General features: G+C 63.0%; 1 protein-coding gene across 32 annotated transcripts in view; it reads right to left on the bottom strand.

The window, feature by feature from the left end:
* The window catches only part of PTPRF (protein tyrosine phosphatase, receptor type F), an 87,077-nt gene that overhangs the window by 19,510 nt on the left and 41,593 nt on the right, over positions 1-25,974 (bottom strand). For 11 of the 32 annotated variants that reach the window (XM_021096863.1, XM_021096862.1, XM_021096851.1 and 8 more), the window contains 9 exons: positions 22,686-22,796; positions 18,829-18,840; positions 12,677-12,946; positions 10,112-10,693; positions 9,773-9,909; positions 9,214-9,358; positions 4,640-4,945; positions 3,838-4,031; positions 678-704 (listed from right to left, as the gene is read on the bottom strand). In XM_021096863.1, coding sequence (XP_020952522.1) covers positions 678-704; positions 3,838-4,031; positions 4,640-4,945; positions 9,214-9,358; positions 9,773-9,909; positions 10,112-10,693; positions 12,677-12,946; positions 18,829-18,840; positions 22,686-22,796 — 1,784 coding nt within the window. The remainder of the gene's footprint in view (positions 1-677; positions 705-3,837; positions 4,032-4,639; positions 4,946-9,213; positions 9,359-9,772; positions 9,910-10,111; positions 10,694-12,676; positions 12,947-18,828; positions 18,841-22,685; positions 22,797-25,974) is intronic. The other 21 variants (XM_021096866.1, XM_021096853.1, XM_021096842.1 and 18 more) reach the window with 6 other exon arrangements.

The following is a 25,974-nucleotide window of genomic DNA, read 5'->3' on the forward strand; positions in this document are numbered from 1 at the left end:
CAGCCAGGGCATCGTCCCCCCACCCTGGCAGGCCCTGCCCGTATGCCCCTCTCCAGCCAAGGATCATTTCCGGACATGCGGAGAAACACCAGGGGAGGCCAAGCTACACCACACAGAGGGAAGAGTGGGAGAGGGGAGGGGACCACTGCACAGTGGGAACAGAGCGGTCACCACCAGCCCTGGCATGCCTCCAGCTCTGAGCCTCGGCCGGGGCCACTGCAGCCGCCATCAACCCCTTGACGGCTCCCTCCTGCCCCGGCTGGAGGGTCTCCCAGGGCTGGGGCTCCAGAACGCACCAAGGCCAGAACCCGGCTCCCCAGACTCCCCTCCCAGCCTGGGCCCAGAGCAGGGTGATTTTTCAGGCCAGGGATCAATAAGCCCTAACGATCATTCAGGATCAGATTTAACTCCATCCCTGTCTGGCCAGAGCAGGGGCCAGGACCTGGTCGATCGCCAACACTGGCCTGAAATTGCTGCTCGACAGGCGAGAAGCAAGGATTAGAGGAAAGGCCAATCACTGCTCAGCTCGGGGCTCGTGCCTAAATGCCAATTTTCTCCAGATGAGGCTGCTGCCCTGCGGATCCTGGCGGCTCAGGCTGGGAGGAAAGGCGGGGGGGGGGTGTCCCACGAGCCCAGCCTGACCCGGGTGATGCCCACACCGCACTCCTCTTACTTACATAGTCCTCGGACTCCTCTGGCCGCCACTGACCGCGGGAGAGGGAGAGAAAGGGAGACACGATGTGAAGGACTCTGGCCCAGGGCGGGCAGAGGGTGGGCACGGGCCTCTCAAGTGGCCAGGAGGGGCACTTCAGGACCACCCCCCCATCCAAAGATCCACGCCCCTGCCTCACGGGCCCAACTGTGGGCGCCGGGCTAAGGCGAGGAGGCCTGGAGGGCAGAGGGCCAGAGCCAGAGGGCCTTCAGGGGTCAGAGGGCGCCACCTGGAGGTGCTTTAGGAATAGGCTGCCAGACGTAGGGGTGGGTCCTCCAGCTCAGGCCAAGGGAAGGAAGACTGTACCCTTGGCCCACCTGGGACAGCCCTGGCCCAGGCTCGCTGTCCCGGTACAATTATCCGCAACGTCTCCTTCCCCTCTTAACAGTGTCCTAGCTGGGAAGACAGATGCTCCCGTGGCCACAGGCAAGGGGTAGGGGGAACGGCAGGAGCTATTCTGTGGTTTGGAGGGGCCAGGGCAGGCTGGCCAGCAAGACGATAGAGGCCGTGAGTGCCGAGCTCGGAGCCTGGACCCTGCCCCACGGCAGGGCAGTACTCAGACCCCTGTTAGTGCCCGGGGTATTTGAGAACCGGGTGGAAAGGCAAATTCCAGGCCGGCGTTATATTAATTCCTTTTTTTTTTTTTGTCTTTTTAGGGCTGCACCCACGGCATATGGAGGTTCCCAGGCTAGGGGTCTACTCGGAGTACGGCCGCCAGCCTACGCCACAGCCACAGCAATGCGGGATCCTTAACCCACGGAGAGAGGCCAGGGATCGAACCCGCAACCTCGTGGTTCCAAGTCGGATTCGTTTCCGCTGCCCCATGATGGGAAGTCCTGCATTACGCTAATTCTTGGTACATTCCTCTTTAGGCTGTGGTGTGTCGGGGCGTACCAGCTGGACAGGCAGAGGGAGGAAGGCCCCCGGCACCAGAGGGCTGGGCGCTGGCAGCTGTCCAGCACAGCACGCACGAGAGGGTCCACGACGTCCTCAGGCTGGAAGTGCCACACAGTCCTCTGGCCCTACCCCCTCCCAGGGCTGGGCTGGTCTCGGCCCAACCCCAGTGCCTCTTGTCCTGGGACGCTCTCTCGGACATTCTTGCAGGAGTGCGGGACAAGTCATGACAGGAGACTGTCCTGCCCGGCCATGGCCACTTTGTGGGGGGTAACTGGGCCCAACTCTGCTCCAGGTTCCTTGCCGGGGGGAGACCTGTGCTTGCCAAGCCAGGCCCGGGCACAGAGGTCCTCCCGGGGAGCAGAGTGAGGGAGAAAGAAAGTGACAGAGATGGTGACGCCAAAGGGAGGGAGAGAGGATGCAAGGACCCGAGGAGCCGAGAAGAGAACAGGATCGATGCAAGACAGTCCGGGAAGGGAAAGCAGACAGGCGCGGGCAGGGGAGAGAGACAGGGCGGTGGAGTCCGAGACCGTGAAACAGACACGCCAGAGAGGGAGACACGCGTGGAAGGAGGTCTGGCCACACGCTCATACCCCACAGTTCTTTCAGAAGCGATGGAGCCTGGGCTGAGCAGATGGCGTGGTGGGGGAAGGACAGGCTGTGGTGTCCTTGACCAGGACTCGGGGGACAGCGGGGCCCTGTGGCCAGGCTGGGGACCAGGCCCCATCTGCTCTCCTGGCTTGGAGCAGGACGAACCAGTCCCGGGGGTTGGGGGCACGGCAAGGGCAGGCCCTCTACCTTCACTCAGCTCCTCTAGAGCCTGGGCTCAGGTTCACCTCCTGCCATAGGAGGTCTGAGGCCAGGACGACCGTGTCCCTCGTCCTAGGGCTCAGCCCCCTTTGAACCACTTGGAACCGTAAGGGGGCACCCGAAGTGGCTTCTCTGGACCCCCCACTGGCTGCAGCTGTGCTTCTGGCCCCCTAGGGCGGGAGGCCCCGGAGGGAGCCCATTCCCGGGATGTTTCTGGGTGGGTGTGTCTGCTGAGGCTCCAGGAAGAGCCCTCAACCTGCCCCAGGAATGCAGGCGGGTCCGCAGCCCGCCTCCTCCACCCCTGCTCCCTGAGCACTGGCCTGGCGGAGGCGGGAGGAAGAGGGCGCCCTCTGGGCAGACGGCTGAGCCCAGCCAGAAGCTTGAAGGTGCCGTCTGTCTGTGGGGGAGTCCGCCCTGAGCACAGCAAGGAGAACATGGGGTCCGTGCGTACACCTCTGATCCCAGCCCAGGTGGGTAAAAAGCCAGACAGGCAGGGTGTGTGGGTTCTGGAGGGCACCTGGGCTTCTCCCCTCAGGGCTGGCTCAGCATAGCCCTCTGTGGATCCTCCCAAGGCCTGGATTCTGGGTGGGAAGCCCTGGAGCACAGACACACCAGGTCTTGATGCTTCAGCAGAACACTCTGGGAGCGAACTCGCGGTAGCAATTACAGCCCTTTGCCAGGAGTCCTGAGACCTGCCTTCTTATCTAAGCTCGGCTACCCCTCGCCTCACCTCCCGGGACTCCGGGCTCTCCATCCGAAGAGCCAGGCAGCGCTGAGAACGCCTCAGGGACCTCACCCCAAGCTCAAGGGCAGAATCATCCACTGCCCCCCCCGCCCTCCGCCGAGGACAGAGGGCACAGAGGGAGGTAGGAGACTGGCTGTAGGTCGAGAGCCCTTGGCAGTAAACATCAGGGGCTGAGCCATCCGCCTGCGTGCCGGGCGCAGGGCAACACTCCAGCCCGGCCGTTCACAGAACCCTGCAGCGCCCAGGGCCAAGCCGGGGAGATGCGGCTGGGAGGAGCGGCGGCCCAGCCGAGCCCGGCTGAAGAGGAAGGCGCCTCTCGAAACCCCAGCCTGACAGTGAATGCACTTCCTGCAAACCGCAAAGGAGGGCTTGAGGGGGCTGTGGCCTGGGCCTGTGCACAGACAGAGCGCCTCGCTGGCGGGGCTGGCAGCTGAGCCACAGAGATGACTGCCAGGCTGGGACTGTCACCAGGGCTGGCAGACCCAAGACAGAGGGAGTATTCCTGGGCCCTGGCCTAACCTCCTGGTCGCGGCACTTCCCTAGCCAATGCAGCAGGACAGCCTGGTGTCACCGACCCTAAGAGCAGGCAGGGGAGGGGAGCCAACCTGGGCTCCAGAGAGGAAGTGGGAATACCGGCCTCGCCCACCCGCCCAGCCCACACCTCCTAGCCGCACACCTGGGCCTCGGCCAGCATGACGTCCTGGATGACGGGCGGGCCCCGAGGCTCGCCGTTCTCTAGCCGCACGTAGGTGACCTGGTAGCCTCGGATCTGGCCGTGCTGCTTGCTGGGGACGGGCAGCTTCCAGGAGACGCGCACAGCCGTGGAATTCAGTGGATCCACCTCCACCTTCCGCGGTGGCCCACTGGGCACTGGGGACGAGGTGCAGACGGAAGTCAGGCGCGTGGTAGGGTCCGGGCTCGGGTGGACACCCTGCTGCCCCGGGACAGGCCCTGACGCAGCTTCCTGGGACCGCGTGCCCTGGCCAGGAACACGGAAGCCTCCCTCTGGCACAGGGAAGAGCCCGGGACCCCGCGGGCCCTCTGGCCCAGCACTACCTCACTTGGCGGGGAGGGCAGAGTTGGGGAACAGGTGGAGGTGGGGCACCAGGCCTCGACCACCCCACGTCCGCACAACCTGCCCACCTCCCCCTGGACCCACATCACCCCGTGTAGCCAAGGCAGTCTCGCTGACTCTGCCGAGGGCCTCTTGCGCCTGTCCGCCCAGTTCTCCACCTCTCGGGTCCCAGGTGGGGCTGCTTCTTTGGCTGTAGCCTTTCAAGGTTCCAGCCGCCCTGGGGAAGCCCCCCGGCTGGGACGTGGGCCCACGCTGTCCCACGAGCTCTATCTCCCCGGTCTGGGCCCCTGAGCCAGCACCAGAGGGACGATGCGTCCTTCTGGGCTCGCGGGAGGCCAGGGCCCGGGCGCCGGCGGGCTGGGGTCCAGGCGGGTGGCTGCCCTCCCCCCTCGGCGCCGCCTACCGTCCTCGTCGGTGCGCACCAGCACCGGGCTGCTCTCGGGGCCGGGGCCCACGTCCGTGTGCGCCCGCACCCACACCCGGTACTCCGTCCACTTCTCCAGGCCCACCAGGTCCCAGCTGGAGTGCTCGCGGCCGATGCCGCCCACCACGTGCCGCTCACGGTCCTCGCCGTCCACTGCCTCGTAGGCCACCGAGTACTGGGTGATAACGCCGTTGCGGCTGTCGGCCGGCGGTGGCACCCAACTTACCCGGACTGTGGTGGAGCCCACGCTCACACACGTCACCTTCTGGGGAGGGGCGGAGGGGGCTGGGGAAGACAAATGGGGGGAAGCAGGCAGATGGAGGGGGGGTCAGAGGCATGGCGACCAGTCACAGGGGACAGGACACTCACGCGGGCAGGCTGCTCCTGGGTGCAGGTGCAGCCTGGAGAGCCCAGGGCCCTTCCAGGCAGGCTGTGCCGCTGCAGCCAGACAGCCCGGCTCCCTCTGGACCGCAGGCTCTTCTCTCTCTCTGACACACACACACACACAGCTCAAACAGCACCTCACACACATATACCGTCTCACACAACATGCACAACATCAGACAAACACAAGTACGGCGCCGTGCTACCCCCAACCAGAGTCACACCCACAACCACACACGGAGAACCTCTCCAGCGGCCGTGACCGCAGCTCTCCTGCTGTAAGTCTGCCCTGCCTGTGGCTGCCTGGACAGGGTACTTGGCTGAGCTGTAGAGGCTGGAGGCCCCGGGGGAGGTTTGGAAAAAAGTGCCCACTGGGGGAGCTCCCATCATGGCCCAGTGGAAACGAATCCAACTAGGAACCATGAGGTTGCAGGTTCGATCCCTGGCCTTGCTCAGTGGGTTAAGGATCCGGCGTTGCTGTGAGCTGTGGTGTAGGTCGCAGACGTGGCTTGGATGTGGCATTGCTGTGGCTCTGGTGGAGGCTGGCAGCTATAGCTTTGATTTGACCCCTAGCCTGGGAACCTCCACATGCCGCAAGTGCAGCCCTAAAAAGACCCCCCCAAAAAATAGTGCTCTCAGAGGTGCTCTCGTCCAACAGGCTCTTGAGGCCTCAGGAGGCGGGTCTCTGCCCTCCTTGTTCCCATCGAAACTGCCAGACCCTGTTCCGAGGATTCTGCTGCCACCACACAGGCTTTCTTGTCATCTCAAGTTCTGCCACCAGCCCTGCCCACATGACTCTGGCCGCCCTCAGACCACTGGCTCCCAAGCCGCTCATCTCCAGAGCTTTCTCCCCTGCCCTGTGCCTGCTTTTCACCCCCCAGAGCCCTTGTCCACTGACCCACCGTTCTTACTGCTCTCGGTTTTCAGCTTAGAATCTCACCACTCTCACCAGCAGCCCAATCTCCTTTGCCATCCCCCCTGGCTCTCTGAGCTCTGCCCAGCCTGCATCAAGCTCTGAATAAGCCTCCCTGCCACCTTCTGCAAGGTGGCACGGGGGTGGTGGTGGTGGGGTAGAACGGGCCACCTGTCAAGGCAGCCTGGCATCCTAGAAGCACCCCCAAGGCCTCCCCCGGGACCTCTACACTGTCGGCTGGTCTCTGCTCTCTGCTTGGCTCCCTCTGCCACTTTACACAAAATACCTCCCGCCTCGTCCGCCCTCCAGCTCCCGGCACCTCCCTCCTCTCAGCACGTGACCCTCTCTCCTACTTTCTGGAGAAAACCGAAGCCTCCCAACAGTGGCTCCTCCATCTCTTGCTGCCAAACCCGCCGCCTGTCTTGCGTTGGCACCGAGTCCCTCCTTTCCTCCCCGGGCAAGGAGGGTGAGCCCTCGCGCCCGAGGCCAGTCTCTCCCACGGCAGGTGCTCTGCCTTCTCCCCCACCTCCCGAGTCTCCAATGAGCCTTCTCTGTCCTGTATTTTCTTTCTTTCAAAAACATTTTTGAAAATTGAAGTATAGTTGATTTACAATGTTGTGGTAGGTTCAGGTGCACAGCAAAGTCTTTCAGTTATACACATGTATATATAGAAATATCTCTGCTTTTTCGGATTCTTTTCCATTATAGGTTATTACAAGATGCTGACGATAGCTCCCTGTGCTCTACAGCAGGCCCTTGTTGGTTATCTGTTTTATATATTGTGGTGTGGAGAGTTAATCCCACACTCCTCATTTACCCCTCCCCCCTTTCCCCTTAGGTAACCATAAGCCTGTTTCTGAAGTCTGTGAGTCTATTTCCGCTTTGTAAAAAAGTTCATTTGTACCAGTTTTAAGATTCCACTTGCAAGTGCTATCATGATATTTACCTTTCTCTGACTTTCTTATTTTCTACTTCTTGCTGATATGCTCCCAACAGCATTTACATATGTCCAAGATTTTCCCATCCTGGAGTTCCCATTGTGGCTCAGCAGTCAGGAATCCGACTAGGATCCATGAGGTTGCGGGTTCGATCCCTGGCCCCGCTCAGTGGCTTAAGGATCCAGTCTTCCCGTGAACTGTCATGTAGGTCGTAGATGTGGCGGCTCTTATCTGGCATTGCCTGTGGCTGTGGTGTAGGCTGGTGGCTATAGCTCCGATTCAACCTCTAACCTGGGAACTTGCATATTCCGCGGGTGCGGCCCTAAAAAGACCAAAAAAAAAAAAAGATTTTCCCATCTTAAAACAAAGTCCCCTCCTCAGCCCCAGAGCGCACCCCCCCGCCCCGTTCTCCGTCTTTACTTCCGCTCCTGCCGCACAGGCCGTGAGGACCCCCACTCGGCTGCAGCTCCTGACGCCACTCTGTCCAGGTCCACTCCGCCACATCACTAGACCCAGCGGACCCCCCGGCCGCTCAGCGACCGCCTCTGGTCCACTCTTGAAAGCCTCTTCTCCTGGCCTCTAAGACAGTCCCCTTCCTGAAGTGCTCGAACCTCAAGGCCTCCACCTGCAGCCCCGGCCCTGGATGAGCAGCCACCAAGCATCACCACCTGGATGGCACACGGCATCCCGAGCTTGCGGGCCCTGGAGCCAGGGGCGCCCCTCGCACCTGCCTCCGTCCCACTTCCCGTCGGGCGGGAGCGGCTCCGTTCTCCTCCCAGGTGCACACAGCACACGCATGTGCCACCCCCAGTGTGCCCCTCCCTCCGCGCCCACACCTAGCGCTTCGCCAAGCCCACCAGCAGCACCCCAGGCAGCTCTCAAAGTCACCCGCCGCCTCACCTGAGCCAGCGTCCGCCAGCCGTCTTTTGCTTAGACTGACCCGTCTCCGGTGTCCAGTCGAGCTCTGCCTGCAGTGGCCAGACAGCCCTCCAGCCTGTCTTCTGTCCCCAAGGTCCTGACGGCTGTGGTCTAGTGGCTGCTCAGGCCACAGGGGACTGCTACGTGCCCCTGACCAAAACCAAGTGCCTTCCTGCTTCGGGGCCTTCTGTACCTACTGCCCCCCGCCTGGGGCCTGTGTGTCACCCAAGGAAGCCCTCCTTGACCCTGAGACCAGAGGAGGTGCCCGTCCCACCATCTCCGCACGGCGTGTCCTCCACAGCACTTGACACAGAGTCATGAAAAGCTCACTTGCATGACTGCAGGTTTCACGAGTCTTCCCCACAGACGAGGGACCCGCGTGTGCAGAGGCCCCGTCACAGTCGTGCTGCTGGCCCTGCAAGGTGCATGGGATCCGGGCAGGAGTGAAGTGGGTGCTTATGGAGTGAATCCATGAGCATCAGGTCGCACATGGCACATCTGCACAGCCCCATGTGACACAGACGGCCTCACATGTCATCACCGTGCTGTCTCAATGGCCTGACCCAACCAGCCTCACACCCACGGCCCCGTTACCACATACAGCTTTGCAGACAGTGGCCCGCTGTGGCCGCGCGTCCAGACAGCAATGGGCTCATGGTCTGTCCCTGGGAGAGCTGCAGATACCCCGAGATGCACTTGCTGGGCCCCCATTCTGAGAACAGCCTTACAGCCCGCTGACAGGACTGGGACACTCAGCGACACGCGTGCTGAGGAGCTGCGGCACTGGGTGCTCAGACACAGACACGCTCACAGCATCGGCCTCACCGACAGGAGCAGACTAACACACGACACCACAGAGCAGGCGCACAGACGGCCCTGCGGACAGTCCAACACACGGATGGCCATGCGGCCCCAGCCTGGGCCGCATGGCCTCCTCTCCGCCGTGTGCAGCTGGCTCGGTGTCACTGCACGGCTCGCACACACACGTCTCTCGGAGGGAGGCATGAGGCAGGAACACAGGTAATGGAGATGAGATGCGGGACACGGGGAGGGAGGGCGCCCTCCGCAGCAGGGCCGGGACGCAGCGAGCATGGTGGCCCCTCCACTGATGGCCCAGGGGGCCAGTGTGACCAGCACAGAGCAGGAGGGGGAAGGAGATGAGTGGGAGACACAGAACTTACCTGGGGGGCGTGGGGGTGGGGGTGGGGGCAGGAGCCGGGCAGGGAGCTCCGAGGGCAGCAGCCGCCTGGACGCAGACTGGAGGGCACTTACCTGTCCCTCTCTTGGGGTCCAGACTGAGCCCAGGGGTCTGACCACCCGCCCGGTCAAGGGGGAGAGGTGTGCGTGTGGGTCTGATCCCAGCCCGGCCGCGGCAGGCGGTGGCCTCGGCAGACACTTACTGGACTGTGCCGTGCGAGCCTCGACGGTGGGGGTGAAGACGCCCACGCCCATCTCGGAGCGGGCGGCCAGCTGGAAGCGGTACAGCGTGTCAGGCTTCAGGTCCTCCAGAGTGTAGGAGGAGGTGGGGTCGAAGGTCACCTTGTGCTGGAAGAGCAGGAAGCCCTCGTTGACTGCTCAGACCTCAGGGCTCACTCAGAGGCTGCTCCCCAACATGGGCCGCAGCTGGTCCCTGGGGACACGGAGGCTGCAGGGCTGGTTCCATGCCACGGGGCCACCTGGCCACACAAGGGCCCCTCACTGACCTCGCGGCCAAGGGAACACCAGGGACACGCGGCCCCAGGCGAGCTTTACAGCTCTGCTGATGCCTCGTGAGCCACAGAGCCAGGAGACCCAGGACAGACCCAGGGACTTTGTCCCCACTCGGGCCACCGGAGCCCTGGAGCCTCAAGGGGCTGTGCCCACGTGACCACGGAAAGCCAGAGAAGCCTGCCCAGCCGAGCCCCCCACAGACCCTCAAGGGCCAGGTGGCGCCCCCTCCCGCCGTCCCCGTGTGCCCACCTGCTGGCCCTCGTCCTCGGCCGCCCAGTACACCAGCTCGTACTTGATGACCCGCTCCTGCGGGGGCAGCAGCCACGAGAGCCGGATCCTGGTGTCTGAGTCCGCCTCGGCCTGGAAGTCCGCGGGCTGGGCGGGCACTGCAACCACCCCCCCGACGCCAGGCACCGTCAGCCTCGCCAGGGCCCCCAGAGCACAGAGGTAACCGGGCAGGGCCTCGACCCCACTGCACCCAGCCTGCCAGCGACTGGGCGCCCGCCTTCCCGAAGGCCCAAGCTCACGGCCTGAGGTGGGCTGCCCAGCCTGGGCCCCAGCTCTGCCCGCCTCCCCGCCAGTGCCTACCTCCCTGCTGCGTCTTGACCTGGATGGTGGGGCTGGGGGGGCCGTCGCCCACGGCGGTGAAGGCCAGCACGCGCAGGCTGTAGGTGATGCCGGGCAGCAGGCTGCCCACGGTGGTGAGGAGCCCGGCGTCTGTGTTGTGCTTGTGCCAGGCGCTCAGCGGCCGGCGGGAGTCGGGGGTGTAGTAGACGCGGTAGCCCCGCACCAGGCCGTTGGGCTCCTCGGGCGGCTCCCACTGCACCAGCATGGTGCTGGCGCTCAGCATGCGCGCTTGCACGCGGCGCGGGGGGCTGGAGGGGGCCTGCTCCCCCGTGCGCGCCCGCACCGCCTCGCTGGGCGGCCCGCGGCCGATGCTGTTCACGGCCAGCACGCGGAAGGCGTACTCGGAGAAAGGGCTGAGGCCGCCGATGCTGTAGCGGGTGGTGGCCACGCCGTCCACCTCCTGGAAGGGGCCCTCCGTGCCCGCTGGCCGGTACTGGATGCCGTAGTAGGACACAGGCTCTGAGTTCCCAGAGTCCCACGTCAGGGTGACACTGGTGGCAGTTGTTTCTGTCACCACAAGGTCAATCGGAGGCTTCGGCAGCGCTGGGGACAAAGTGCAAGGTCACGACCCTGGCAGCCGGTCCTCCCTCCCCAGAGCGGCTGGCCCCCACGGCCCGCCCTGAAGAGTGACCCGGAAAGCCCTTGGTCACCCAGTGGAGGACGGCGGCCAGGCCGCTCAGGGGGTCATTGAGGGTCTACCCAGGTCACTTCTGTGACTCCCAGGAAACTCACGTCAGTCCTGGTGACTCAGCTAAACAAACAGAGCCAGAGGCGGCCTGCCCGGGGCACAGAGGCTGGGCAGCAGAGATCGCTGCCACTGCAGCTCGTCTGGGCCCACCTGTGGCAAGGATGTGTCACAGGAGCTGGGAGAGGGAAGCTACTTCCCTAGGGAATGGCCCTGGATGTTTTTTTTTTTTTTTTTTTTTTTTTGCCATTTCTAGGGCCACTCCCTTGGCATACGGAGGTTCCCAGGCTAGGGGTCGAATCGGAGCTGTAGCCGCTGGCCTACGCCAGAGCCACAGCAACGTAGGATCTGAGCCACGTCTGCGACCAACACCACAGCTCATGGCAATGCTGGATCCTTAATCCACGGAGCAAGGCCAGGGATCGAACCCTCAATCTCACGGTTCCTAGTCGGATTCGTTAACCACCAAGCCATGACGGGAACTCCGAGAATGGCCCTGGATTTGAGAAAGAGGGGCGCGGCTGCTGACCCCGTGGCTCAAATTGCAGGGACGTCTCAGGCCCACAGCCAATCACCCAACAAAGAACCACTGAGGGCCTACTGTGTGCCAGGCTCTGCGCTAGGGCTGACACAGTCACGCCCCCGCGCGCCAGCGTGAGGAAGAAGCAACCGGTGAGGAGATAGGCATGGTTCTGGTACGTGTAAGGACAGCAGAAAGCAGGGTGCTGAGATGGAAGAAATCCAGGGGTGCCCTTGGATGCTGTGCGCGGGGAAAGCATCACAGAACTGAGACCCGGAGAGAGACGGAGCTGGCGAGGGCGGGCTGCGGGCTCGGCAAAACAGTGCCAGTGCGCCCGGTGCGGGGCAGTGCGGATCCCGGCCTGCATCCTCAGAGCAGCGGGAAGCCGCCGGAAGGCATTCTTCCCTTTCTCTGAAGGGAGTAACACGATCCCGCTTTTCACTTTAACAAGATCATTCAAGGAGTTCCTGTGGTGGCTCAGAGGAAATGAGCCCGACTAGGAACCATGAGCTTGCGGGTTCGATCCCTGGCCTTGGTCGGTGGGTTGAGGATCTGGCATTGCCACGAGCTGTGGTGTAGGTTGCAGACGAGGCTCAGATCCCGCGTTGCTGTGGCTGTGGTGTCGCCGGGCAGCTGTGGCTCCAATGTGACCCCTAGCCTGGGAACTTCCATATGCTACAGGCGCAGCCCTGAAAAGAAAAAAAAAGAAAAGAAAATAAAGCAAAATAAATAAATAAATAAATAAATAAAAAGATCACTGAGGCTGCAGAACGGAGGATGGGTCTGAGGGGAGAGTGGAAGCCGGTGCCCCAAGGACTCTGCCCTGCATGTGGCTTGTCCCAGGGGTCCGCGCAGGGAGAGCCACCCACCTTGGCTGCCATTCCCCATCCCTCCTGCCATGAGGCTTGTATGGTGGAGGGTCTGGTGCTAGGGAGCAGTCAGAGGGGTGTGCGGTAGAAACAGGGTTCGAGGCCCTGCTCCATCACGTACCTTGCACCTCAGTTTCCTAACTTATAAAATGGGAACGACGAGAGCACCCACCTCCCAGGGGGACACCTCGCCTGAACAAAGCGCCCCGTGCTTACTCACCAGCCCGGCGTCTGCCCGCAGGCCCCCAGGGCCTGTCAGCTCTGCGTATTAAGACGGAGGCTGTGAGAACCCCCTCCCTCCAGCGCTGGGGGCCAGGAGGACCCCAGAGCCGGGCACCAGGACGGGACCGATCCTCCGCCCCGCCCGTGCCCTGGGGGCCACGCTCGCCGGCCACATGCGCTGCTACAGGGAAGGCCACCAGCCAGGGCGGGTGTGCCGGCAGGGCGCTCACCTTTCACGGTGACCTGGGCCGTGGCCTCGATCATGCCCAGCGAGGAGATGGCCACGCAGGTGTAGTTGGCGGAGCGCACGACGTTGCTGAGCTCCAGCACGTTGCGGCCGACCGGCATCTCGTCCTCCTTGGTGAGCTCCTCGGCCCCCACCATCCACTTCACGTAGGGCATGGGCGCGCCCACGGCCACGCACGTCAGGTTCACGCTGCCGCCTGGCATCACCTCCTGGCTGCTGGGAGGGATGGAGAAACGCGGAGCCACGCGGCGCACTGCGGGAGGAGGGAGAGAGGCGCTCACAGGCCGGGCAGGACGCACGCGGGGATGGAAGGGCAGGGGCCCCTCATCCAGGAAGCCCCTCTCGACAGAGCCAAACCCACCTCAGAGACAGGCAGGGCGAGTCCCCGGGCCGCGGCTGACCGCCTCCCACCCCGCTTTCGGGCCAGGAGCGCCCGCTCTCAGGGACCGTCTGAAACATGAGACTCCACAACCACGCTCCCATTTTACAGCCTAGGAAACTGAGGCCCGGGGTCACACGGGGACTCAGGGCAAGGCCCAGGTCTCATCAGGGCCACAGCCTCGGTCGCCTTCCAGGGCCCGCCCCTGCGCCTGACCCCACCCGTGCCAAGGGCCTCCACCGGGGCTGGCTGGGCACTAGCGAGAGACCCAGGCATCCTAAGGTGGCGGGTCCTCAGAGCATGACTGGGGCAGGGCAGGGGGTCAGCCCAGAAGTGACCCAGCCGCCTTCTCTGGAACCACTGCCTCCACCTCCAGGCCATGGTCCGAGGGGAAGAGATGAGGGCAGCGGCATGACCACCCGCCGGGACCTCAGTCCCGCTCACGGCACAGCCTGAGAACCCAAGAGGAGGGGCTGCCTCCAGGAGAGACTGGGCAGGGGCGGGCCAGGGCCGTGGTCCGCGGGCAGGATGGGCATGACGATGGCAGTAACATGATGAGGGCGCCGAGCACGTGGCTTTCGGCTCCAGTGAACAAGGATCTCAAGGGGAAGCGTGGCTGCGCCCACAACCTCCAGCCTTGGGCTCCTGGGGTCGGAAGCTACTCTGAGCTTCTCAGTCCAAGGTGCAGCCTGGACCCCTCACGCCCCACCCCCGGCCAGAGTCGCAAGCTTGGCACAGACATTCAGGACGTGCAGAGGGAGGGAAGGCAGGCAGGACCTAGCCATGGGTGGGCATGCTTGGCATGCAGACGGGGCATGCAGCTGGTGGGCCGAGGCTGGGGTGTGTCTTTCTGGGCACCCTTGAGCACAGGGCTGGAAAAGGCAGGCAGTGAGGCTAAGAGCCCAGAAGGGACCTCTCAGAGCGCAGGTCTCTGAGGACCCTTGCGGGGGACTCCAGGCATGCAAAGGACCCATGGTGCCACATCGGGAGCACCTCTACCACAGGTGCCAGCCTGCTGCTCGCACAGCCGAAAGGCACAGAACCAGAGGCGGAAGGAACTGCGGACACCACCTGGTCCAACATATGACCTCACTACACAGGGGTCGAAGAGGCCGCCCGAGACCAGACATCCAGCTAATCCCCAGGGTCTGCCAAGGCGCCCCCAAAACAGCTCCAACACACTGATTTCTCTCCAAGGCGACTGCCACCCCTGACGTCCAAGCCACCACCTTCCCGTCTTCAACTGCTCCTCCTGCCTCGTCGTCCTCGGGTCCCCCAGTCCTGTAGCTGGCCGTCCGCAAACAGCCGGCACAAACCCAGACCTGCTCATATCACCCCCGTCAAGAACTCCCGTGTGGGTCCCCAACGACTCTTCAGCTCCTGCCTCAACTCTGCCCACACTGCCTCCCACGGAGGCCTCTATTCAGGACCAAAACACGGCCAGTGCCCTAGTGGGCCGGGCATGACCCAGCCCCTCTGTGCCCCAGGCTCACTGGGATCTCAGGGAGAAGTGGGCACCCAGTGTTCTGCCTTCTCCAGGAACTGGCACCCTCATCTGCATCTCTTGTCTGTGGGGTATGTGACCCAGATCTGGCTAAGACACAGCCTTTGGACTTTTGAAAAAAAAAAAAAAATTAGAAAAGTGACTTTTTCTCTCTACTACGGCTTAGGAACCTAGAAGAACTGGGGACCACCTGTGACCACATGAGAGGACCGGCTTGGGAACAAGGAGTTATTGGCTGAGCTGAGCTAGAGATAGACGAATACCCGACCAAACTGTTGCAATATCTGGATCCTGCCCGCCTGACAGCAAACGGACCTCTACATTTTTAGCGTGCTAAGACAGGAGTCTCCTTGTCTCACTTTAGCTCACGGAGGCGGGCTTCTGTTATCTGTCCTATAGCTGAGTCTACACTGCATGACAACAGCACATCTCAGGTGGAGCAGTGCTGTGTGGCAGGGAACAGGTGGATCTCGGGGGGCACAGTTGGCAGGAGGAAGCCACAACAAAGAGCCTCCTTTGAGCACTCCCCCCAGAGGGCACAAGGGTGAAGCCAGGAGGCACAGACAGTGGCGCAGGCCACAGGGGAGAGGCGCAGACAGGCAGGGGTCCAGCAGAGCCCTGGCTCGAACAGAAAGGCACAGTGGAGCAGCCTAACCTGACTACTTCTTGTTCACGGGCCTCTAAACAGGTCTGGGAAAGGGAACTCTTCCTTCTTTTTTTTAAGGCCACACCTGCGGCCTGTGGAGGTTCCCAGGCCAGGGGTCAAATCAGAGCTACAGCTGCCGGCCTACCCGACAGCCACAGCAACGCCGGACCTGAGCGGCTTCTGCCACCTACACCACAGCTCACGGCAACGCTGGATGCTTAACCCACGCGGCGAGGCCAGGGATCCAACCCACATCCTCATGGCTACGAGTTGGTTCTTACCCGCTAAGCCACAAGAGGAACGCCAAGGAAATCGCTCTTGCTCCTCCTAAGCACTGAAAGCTTCCACGCTATAGATGTTAACCTCTCCCAGTGAAGTTCCAGATGAGGGACCCGTCTGGAGACGGACAGTTTGAGGAGTGTGCCTGAGTTCACACACAGACTAGGCGTAAGTAGGTCTGCGTGCGGAAAAGCTCACACCCTTTTGAGCCCCGGCTCCCGGGGTGGAGAGAGGAGACCCAGGAGGCTCCACGAGGGAGCTTCTGAGCCTCCCGCCCCCCGGGTGAGCCGAGGCAGGCGGTGATCCTCTCCAGGCGGTGTAAGGACGGTCTCCAGCCTGTCTCAGGTCACAGACGCAGACGTGCCCGTCTGTGGTCAGCGGCAGAAGCCTGGGACCTGACTGGGTCCCTGGACATGAGAGCAAAGAGCTCCAGGGAAAGGAGGAAGGTCTGTGGCCAATAAAGCTTGGGCACCAACTTAAGTAGTGCAAAAAACTGCCCAGGCTTGATCTCAAACAGTCCCGGAGGACAACGCCCTCTGTGCCGCTGCCAGGACATGGAGGCCCGAGGGGAGCTGCCAGCGAGAAGAGTGGTGTTTTCACTTTTATTTCTCCCTCCCAGATGCAGGTGGAAGGGAGACTCCCGGAGGGGAAGGACGAGGGAGAGGTCATTTGCAACCCTTGGGGTCATTCCGAGCGCCAGGCAAGGGCCTCGAGCCTGGGGACTCCTGGGTGGCATACCCTGGCGTGGGGCCACCCTTGAGAGGTTCAGAATGACCCTGAGCTGCGGCCACACACAAGGAGCTGGATGCAGTTTCCCGCAGCTCAGACTCATCCTCCCCACAGGATGAGGAGGATCAGGGCAGGTCCACGGAGAAGGGGTGGGGGCGACAGAGGCGAGAGACGACCTCCTGGGATCCCACGTGCCCACGGGGCCTCGCAACCTGGCCCTGCCCGGATGGTCCCACCCGGAGCCCCACGCCAAGAGTCAGGGGTGGCTGGCGCCTCCCTGCAGGGGCCCCACCGCCATTCCTCCTGCTGTCACAGGCGCCGGGCCTCCAGCAGGAGCAGGACTCACCCTGGACTCAGTCTACTGACAGAAGCAACAGCAGGGAAGGGAAACCAGAGCCGGGAAAAATGCACGTAGGGTCTAATCTTGTGCTCCCACAATGCCGGTCTATTACCGTTCCCCGTGCATCCTTAGTGCTGACACTTTATAGACAATTTCCAAAACAGGGCCTTGCCATTTCTGGATTATATTTCAGCTGTAACTTCTAAGTCTAATTATTTGAGCTGACAACCCCCTATAATAGGGCGGCGCGGCGCCTGGAGGCATCAGCATTCAGCGGAGTGACAGCCTAATCGCAGGGAGGAGGCAGCCCCGCAATCTGCATTCACTCGCGGAAATTTCCCTGATGAAAATAACACAACATTAAGGAGGGGATGAGGGGCAGGATTCACTGTATCAAGATAAAATAACTCTTTAATAAATAACCTTGTGGCTGCCGCAGAGCAGTAATTAAATGCCGGCGCACTCGGCACACGGTTTTAAGTAAAGCTGGAAAAATGTAAGATGTAATTATCAGCGCCAAACAAATTACCAGCCCGGCAAATCCCCCCGGAATATTTAGAAACTCATTTCTGCCTTCCCATTAAATATTTGTGTGCATGCTTATTTTTGTTGGGACCATGGATGGGGAGAAGGGACAAGGGACCTGGGGGGGAGGGAAGGGGTCCGGGGGAGGGGGCTGCAGGCCGGGCTGTCTCTGCCCAGGACTGTTTTTCTGAACGGCCACCCGGCAGATCTGCCCGGTCAGCGAAATGGTGTGACTGAAATGCCCCAGAGCTCAAGATGCATATGGAGGGATGCTCGGGGCTGATATCTGAGCCGAGGTCACAGCCCTCCTCCCAACTGGCTCCCTCTCCCTTGTGGCGGTAACCCAAGCCACAGCGATGATGCAGAGGGGACCAGGTGGCCCGGCTCGGCTCCCTGGGGCTCGACCCAAAGCCCAGGACAGGTGAGCCTCCCCTGACCACTAGTCACTAGTCCCACTCGCCACTAAAGACTAAGTGACACAGAAAGGACGCAAGTCCCTGCTGCCAGGCTCAGGACTGGGCTTAGAGGCCTGGCCCGGAGGGCGGGAGCCTGCTCTGCAAGGGGCTGGTGCAGAGGGGTTTTTTATTTTTGCTTTTTTTTTAGGGCCACACCCATGGCACATGGAGGTTCCCAGGCTAGGGGGTCGAATCAGAGCTACAGCTGCCGGCCTACACCACAGTCACAGCAATGCAGGATCCAAGCTGCATCTGCGATCTACATGGAAGCTCATGGCAACGCCGGATCCTCAACCCACTGAGTGGGCCCAGGGATCGAACCCGCATCCTCATGGATGCTAGTCGGGTTCGTTTACCACTGAGCCACGACGGGACCTCCAGGTGCAGAGCTTTTAGGAAGCTCTCCCCAACCCGAGGGGGCTTCTTCTAGGCCCCACGTGGGCCTCGCTAAGCTGCGGCTGGCCCTTCAGTCGGGTGTGAGCTCATGTCTGAATGAGCAGCTCCCAGCACAGGCTGAGGAAAGGTCAGCTGTCTGGGGGGCTTGGGCAGAGAAGAGGGGCCTGGGCAGGGCGAAGACCTTGGTTTGGACCTGGTCGGAGGGAGGAAAGAGAACGCCACTAGGAAACCTCCTCGAAGACGATGGAAGATGATGCCACCCAGCCTGTGCCTGGGGCACGAAGCTCAGTAGGCAGAACAGGGCTGCTGCCGTCCAGCCGAGGGGGAGAGGGGCTCAAGGAGAGGGGAGACCTACAGGACTGGACCCTGTGCCGCAAGACCTCGAGGGATGAGTTCACTCTGGACTAGCCTTTTCCCTTCATCTGTCCAGGGGTTTCCGCTGAGCTCGGACCAACGTGAGCGGGGTGCTCTGGACGGCCCCGCAGGTGCGCCCGAAGCACTCCGGCTCTTCCCGCCCCCAAACACTCCGGAGCTCCACCGGGAGCAGACAGCTGGCCTGGCCCGGGCACAAAGGCGGGCCCAGTCTCGTGCCATGCACCACGCCCACCCGACCTCCCCAGCAGGGGAGCCCAGCTAAGGGGACATGCAGACACGTGGGGCGTCAGGGACCCAAGCAGCAGAAACATGCGGGGCAGGGGGACCTGCCCACCCGCCCCTGGTCCTGCCCGCCCGCCAGCCCAAACAACGGAGCACAGAGCCCGACGGGCGGGCGGGCCTGACTGGGGCGAGCCCGAGGAGCTGGCGGAGCCCGCTGGTCCCTACGGACAGGAGCATCCCATCGACGGGCGAGTTGTAGATGGATAAGAAGTGAAAAGGACCAACCTTCTCGCTGATCTGAGAGATGAGAGTTTGGGTTGATGGCAGAGTGCGATGAGGATGAGGAGGGAATAAAAAAAAGACAAGGAGAAACACAGAGAGAGTAAAAACAGGCCAACCTTCATCTGCCCACACAGCACGGAAACGAGACAAGACTCTTGTGCCCCACACACACACGCACGTGCCCGCAGGTGCGCGCGGACCAGGCCGCTCACAAAGGACTCAGGACTCATGGAGGACACGGTGGACAGGGCTGGGTCCTGCCGGCGGGGGGGCGGACAGGGAGGGGTGGGAGTGGGGCACAGGCGGGCCCCCATGCCTCACGCACACCCCCCAGCTCGGACAGACCCAGTGAGCTGGGCTCGGGGCCAGGGCCCACCCAGCCCACCAACCCACCGAGGCACAGAGGCCCCTGGAAGCCCGCTGCCTTGAAGAAGCCCCAGGCCGTGCAGCACCAGAGCGGGAGGAGCTGGTCTGGGAGCCTGTGGGGAGAAGGCCATGGAGACAGCGCCCCGTTTAGACAGCTGTGGCCCAGCGGCCAGGTCCCTGCAGAGAAGGGGGAAGGGGGGCCCGCCCCGGGCCCTGGCAGCTGCGTGTCCTAAGAGCTGGAGGCGGGAGACGCTGTGGATAGAAGAGAGCGTGAGTCACTGGGGGAGGGAGTCGGAGAGAGAGAGGTGGGTCCACCCGGCCTGCCTGGGCCTGCAGACGGTGGGTGGAGCTGCGGGCAACGGTAAGCCGAAGTCAGACGTAGCTGGGGGATGCGGCCCCAGCAGCACCACCCTCCCTGCCAGCAGCAGCGGCTACTGACTGGCAAGCCCTTGCTGTGTGCGCTGGGCTGGGAGCTCTACACGCCCTGTCCCACGAAAGGCAGCAACCGCCAGTCTCAGAGAAGCAGTGGGAGCCCCGAGTCTGGGGGACAGAGGAGGGACGTGAGGTGGACACTGAAGCCAAACCCGAGGAGGAGACCCGGCCTCAGGCCTTGCGGACACGGCAGAAGAGACTAGAGACAGACAAGGGATGATGGCAGGGGGAGGCCGTCCATCTCAACGGGGGTGGGGGGGTCTTCCACCAAGCCGCACAGGGGAAGGTCTGGAGACACTGTGAGCTGTCGTGACAAGGAGCTGCTCCTGGCATCGAGTGGGCCGGGGGGCTGCTAAACATCCTGGAAGGCACAGGACAGCCCCCCACAGCTAAGGGCTATTTGGCTCCAGGTGTCGAGGTTGAGAAACCGTGGGTGGGGGGTCCACGCTGACCCAGAAGCTGAAGCTCCTGACGGTGGGAGCCCAGAGGGGGCCTCCCACTGGTCTGGAGGGTGACTGGTGCCTGCTCTTTCGGAAGGAAGCCTTGCAGCTGCTCTGCTGGGGGGCAGGTGGGCACAGGCCGGCGGGCAGGCTGGCACTGGGGGAGGTTGCCTGTGTGTGGGCCACCCTCCAGCCGGGTTCAGGATACGGAGTTGGGGGCCAGCACCGCCGAGGCGGTCCCAGAGGAGCCGGGGCCGATGGGCCCTCGGCACTGCTGAAAGCAGGGGCTCTGCCGGGACTGCGGTGATGAGGGCGGACCCTAGGTCCTCGGAGCAGGGCTTTCTAGGTGTCTAGAGGCTCAGTGAATAGGGCCTATCCTGGGGCTTCAGGGCAAATCGCTCTCTGCAAAGCAGGGCAGGTACAGATTCAGGTGGGGCCTGGTTACCAGGCAGGTCATAAGCACTGGCTCTAAGACACCAGGGGCCCACAGGAATGCGCGTGCGCCAAAGAAAGGGAGAGACAGTTCAAGCCAGGTTGGGACACCCTGTTTGAGGATCCCTGGCAAGTGGGGGTAGAACGAAAGGCACCGCCACACCCCCTGCCCCAAAGGCCTGTGGAAATGGGCCGGGAAGGCGGTTCAGGCAGACACGGTGGGGGTGGGGCACGGGGCGTGGCGGGAGCCAGTCAGGGTCCTGTCTGGGCCCACCCACCATGTGTGGACAGGGGATCAAAGGGGCTGGAGGTAGGAGCTTCCTGGTCAGCGCCCGAGCCATCAGCTCCAGCAGCTGAGCTCAGGTCATCTCCAGAGAGACCCACTGTCCTGCCCCAGGGCTAAAGCAATGGTGTGACCAGTGTCACGGTGACTTCGGAGCAGCGGCCCAGTCAAGGCGATGACGCAGAGTCCACCCACCTTGGGTCTGGGCCTCCTCCTGCCCCGGGACAGCCTCTGCGGCTCTGCCCCAGGAAATGTGCCCATACGAACACACTCGTGCCGCTTGCCTGGGATGCCCAGCGCCTCTGCCAGGCCTCTCGTCTCCCTGGTGCAGCCACACACACACACACACACACACACACACACACAGGGAAGGACCTTGACGCGGAGGCCCAGAACCTCAACGCTCTTGGCCCTAGGGTCTTTGAGAAGAACTGCCCGGGCAGGTCCACACAGCAGCTGGGTGGGAGGAGGCAGGTCTTTGAGTGGGGTCGCTCCAGCTGCTCCTCTCAGAGGGGCGTCATCGGGCCCCTGGGCAGGAGGCAGAGGCTCGGCCTGGAGCAGAGTGGGGACAGGCTGTGCAAGGCACAGCACTTGGCCGTCTGGGTGGCTCTCACGCTCCTGGCCTCCGGGCCCTGATGCTGTTCCTTAAGACAGGCGCCGGGTCAGCTCGGGTGAGCCTCAAAGAGCAGAACATGTGAGAAGGGGACCCATGGGGACCTCCCATCCCATGCCCCCCATTCCGATGGAGCAACAGCCAGTCTCTGAAGCACAATTTGCCCATCACCAAACAGGCTGGCAGCTGCGGCCTCTGGGGATCCTGTGCTGTGACACGATACAGCCCTCGAAAAGCACACGGCTGATGAACGAATTCTCTCCGCGCTGTGTGGCCACGTGACCCTGAAGAGGGGGACAGGCCCTCTCATCGCCCGGCCCCACGCCTGGCCCCGGGGCGGACAGGCAGAGGACACCCTTTGCAAAGCTGCTCCGAGCCCTTAACGTGGTGAAGTCACCGCGACGAGGAGGCTGCATCCACTTTCCCTTACGAGTCCCCCGAGGGGAGACGGTTTCACTTTTAACAGCGCCCATCTGTGCAGGAGGGCTAAGTGGGGGGACGGGAGGGTAGGAGGGGGGTGCCTAGGCCCCCCAGGGCACCATGCACACAAGACCTGGCGTGTTCTCAGGAAGGGGCGGGTGGCCGGCTTTGGTCCCCTGGGGGCTGTGACCGTCACAGAGACGGCACAGGCCCAACCAGTCCCCAGGCCCTCTCTGCTGGGTACCTGGACTTGCAAAAGTCCACGATCCACTTAGTCACAGCAAGGCACACCTAAAAGACAGCAGCTGCTCACTGCGGGGCTCCAAGTGCCTCCGCCTGACCCCCCACACAAGGGTCCTCACTGATGATGACAAAGCACACCTGGCTCCCCCCCCGCCCGCCCGGGAAGGCCCCGGGCAAACCTGGTCGGGGGGCAGGTGCAATGGCCTGGAGCCCTCCCTGCCCGGGTGGGCAGGACACACTCAAGAAAGACCAAACAGTTGTGCACGCATTCACACAAACGCGTGGGCCTGCTCATACACGCACCCGCGCACGCGCACACACACGTCTGCTCAGAAGGCTCTAGACTCCCGTGGGGCTCTGCGCCCATGAGGCAGGACCTACAAGAGATATAAATGCTCCCAAGAGTGGCTGCTTCCCAAAGGGCCTGCGGGAGGAAGGCAAAGTCGGGGCGGATGTTAGGAGTTTGCCCAGCGGGAGCTGCCGCTGCTGCTACGGCTGCTGCAGAGAGAGGTGGAGAGGAGGAGAGACTGGGCTTGTGGCAGCCCCGTAGGTCCACGCCGAGGCTCTGGGCAGCCCCGGGCAGGGGCAACTCAGCCCCGTGGAGAGGGCCGGGCGCCGCCTGAGTCCTTACCTCGCACGTACAGGTTGGCGGGGGCCGAGTAGCGCGTGCCTGCGGAGTTGGTCGCCACACACTCGTACTTGCCTTGGTCTGACTCCTCGCTGCTCTCGATCTGCAAGGCACCTGGGGGGACACAAAGACAGCGGTCAGGCCGGGTCCACGCGGGGCGTCTCAGACAGCATCTGCGGCTCGTGCTGACCAGGCGTTGCAGGCATCAGGGCCACACCCTGGCCCCGGAGCTGGTTCCAGGAGGCTCTCCCTGCCAAGCCCGGGGCCTCCTGGCCGGAACCAAGGGCTGTGCCCTGGAGTACAGGGCCGCCCACCAGCGGTCCAGTTGGCTCGGCCGGGGGCTCGCCCCCACCCCCCAACTCCGCTGCACGTCTGCGTGCTCTGGCCATCCTGGAGCCTGTCTGCCAAGGAGCATCCGTACTAGAGCATCGTGGAACGCGGCCGGCCTGGGATCTGCATTCATGCGATGCCCTCATCGGGCAAGAGCCCAGGCTGTGCCGCCCAGCAGAACCCCACAGCAAGGAAGGGCTGGCCCCGGGGGCCTGATGCCCAGCAGCTTCGGCTCACAGCACCCACGCTCCCCTCCCCCCTCGGGCCCCACCCATTCCGGCTCCTCTCCTCAGCCTGGTCCCGCTAAAGAGCTTCGACCCACCGCGGCTCCTGCATAATTCAGGAGCCTAATGGAGGCTGCAGCTTCCACACAGGCCAGCGCCCTAAGGGGCTGCTCTGGCCGCAGCCGGTCAGAAAGGAGCCAGGACTCGGGGGGGGGGGGGGGGAGGCGCTGAGAAGGACCCTCACGTGGGATGAAGATGGGGGCTGGGGCCAGTCCTGGCAGGTCCAGGTGGGAGGGGCCAGGTGAAGGCAGGTGGGCCGTGGGAGCACAACCAGTTGATGTGCCCCCCCCCCCCCCAGCCCCGCAGTAAAGGCTTGAGAACACTGCTGGTGAGAGCACACCCGGCAGGCTGTCTGTGCCGGGAACACCCTGGGGCACAAGCAACGCCCCGCTCCCTGGAACAAGCTGACAGACAACCACACCCACACAGGACACGGCCCAACGGACAGTTACCAACCCACAGGACACAGCCTGACAGAAGACCAGCACCTGCACACACCCGCCCTCCCACAGCCCAGGCTGGCTGACGGCCACAGCCACACAGGACGCAGACAGAGCTGCCCACCCCACCCGGATGGGTGAACAGGAGCCACAGGAAGAGGCCCCGGCCCCCGGGGTCTGAGCTATAGCCCCTTCACTGCCTGACAGCCCTCGCCTACCACTCAGGCTGGGGGCAGCAGGAGGGGCCCTGAACACCCAGCGGGCTGGGAGCTGGAAGAGAGGGATGCCCAGGGTGGGCCCGGATACAGAGAGGAGGAAGGGGGCTGGCCTGCTCGGCGGTCCTGGCCTCAGCCCTCCCCGCTAGCATCAGGGAGCACGAGGGCCCAGGGCCCGTGCCAAATACCCATCTCCTGCGAGAAGAGCCCCGACGGGCACCCAAAAGGTCATGTGTATGGGATGGATGGACGCTGTCACAGAAAAATGTTCATCCAAGCAGGTGGGGGGGTCAGGCCCTGGGCCGGGGGGACGGGGCTGCATGAAGGTCAGTCAGCTCAGCTGGGGGGCAGCTGGTGCCATGGCGGGAGCAGGAAGCAGAACCTGGGTGGGCTCCCTGCTGGAGGAGGAGGCTCCCGGCGCCCAGAGCCAGGACTGGTCAGGGACCCCACACCGACCCTGGGCCTGCTGCCACAGAAACTCTCAAGTCTGGAATCAACACCAAGAGCCAGCGGCGGGGCACTGAGGCATCAGTGCAGGCTGAGAGGATGGCTGGGTCGGGGGGATCTGGGGCGGGAGTCCTGTCCGGGGCGGGGCGTGGGGGGGACGGCCAAGGCGCTCCACAGGGAAGCAGCTCCTCTGGAAGGGCTCCCCTCAGCCCATCTTGTCCCGAGAGCAGCGTGGCCCTGAACTGTCTAGACGTACCCAAGGACACTGAGCAGTGGGCAGGCAAGGATGCGAATAAACACCTTATGGGAGTAAAACCGTCTTACACAGGGTCTGCTCTGGGCCAGACACGGTCCAGTCCCCTTCCTCTCCGCTAAGCCTCAGACCCCATGCGGTGCGGCTCTGGCCCAACTGAAAGAGGAGGAGGCAGAGCTCTGAGAGCACAACCCCGCTGCTAAGGCCACAGAGGGGGAGTCGAACGTGAACCCTGACCTTTGAGTCCCGTCTGGGCTTCGGACCCCAGAATGCAGGGCCCTGCTGCAATGGGGCGGATGGGTCAGGGGTCACATGACCTAGGATCCTGTTTATTTCTGTTGTCATCCAGCCACTAATGTCACTTGTTTTTTTTTCCTTTTGAGGGCCATACCTGCGGCATACGGAAGTTCCTGGGTCAGGGACTGAACCCAAGCTGCCGCTGCTAGCCTACACCACAGCTGCCGATCCTTAACCCACTGGGCCACAGTGGGAACTCTAACACTAAAGTCTTAAGTGCACGTTCCCCCTGGTGTGTGCCGGGCTGAGGGATTTACGGGGAGAGCCTCCTTCTGCTACAGGGCTGGGATGCTCAGGGAGACTTAGCAATAACTGCGGGCCCCACGGAAAGGAGGTTTTTGGGAGGGAAGGCAAGCCTTGGTCCTGCTCCCCCCCCACCCGTCTCGGGGAGACTTTCCATCTCCGGCCAGACTTGAGGGGCGAGCTTGACTCTCCTGCAGGAACCAACAGAGTCTCTTCTGGGGGCCCGGCCGAGAAGGCCTGGGCAGTTGGGCTTCTAGCTCCAGGGCAGGGATCAGAGTATCTCCACAACCCAGACCTGCAATGGATGAGTCCACAGGAGGGGGTGACTGAGCGTGGAAGCGTGTGGTGGCCGGTGGTGTCGAGGGGCCAGAGCTGGAGATGAGGAGGCTGGAGGGGTCGGGATGGGGATGGGGGAGGTGACGGACCGGACGGGACGGGATGGAGTGGTGGTGACGGCAGTGGGAGGCGTGGCGTGGCGAGATGCACGGACAGCATTCTTACCTCTGATTGGTGAACCACCTGGCGAGGTAATTTGAATGCAAATAAGATCAGAGAGAAGCATTAGTACAAAAGGAAGGAAAGCCACAAACAAGCCAAACCAGATAAAATAAAACACGAGAGAGGGCCTTAAATACACAGAGAAACTGAGGCCTGGCTCAGGCAACCGCAGGTGATGTGTGAGCAAGCACGAGGCTGAGTGTGGGCGAAGCCGTGTTCCCCGGGGCCCTGGCGCTGTTCTGAGGAGGGGGCGGGAGGCTGACAGAAATCAGGACGTGAGCTGGG

This window comes from Sus scrofa, chromosome 6 (genome assembly GCF_000003025.6).
Source record: "Sus scrofa isolate TJ Tabasco breed Duroc chromosome 6, Sscrofa11.1, whole genome shotgun sequence".
Classification (NCBI taxonomy): Eukaryota; Metazoa; Chordata; class Mammalia; order Artiodactyla; family Suidae; genus Sus; species Sus scrofa.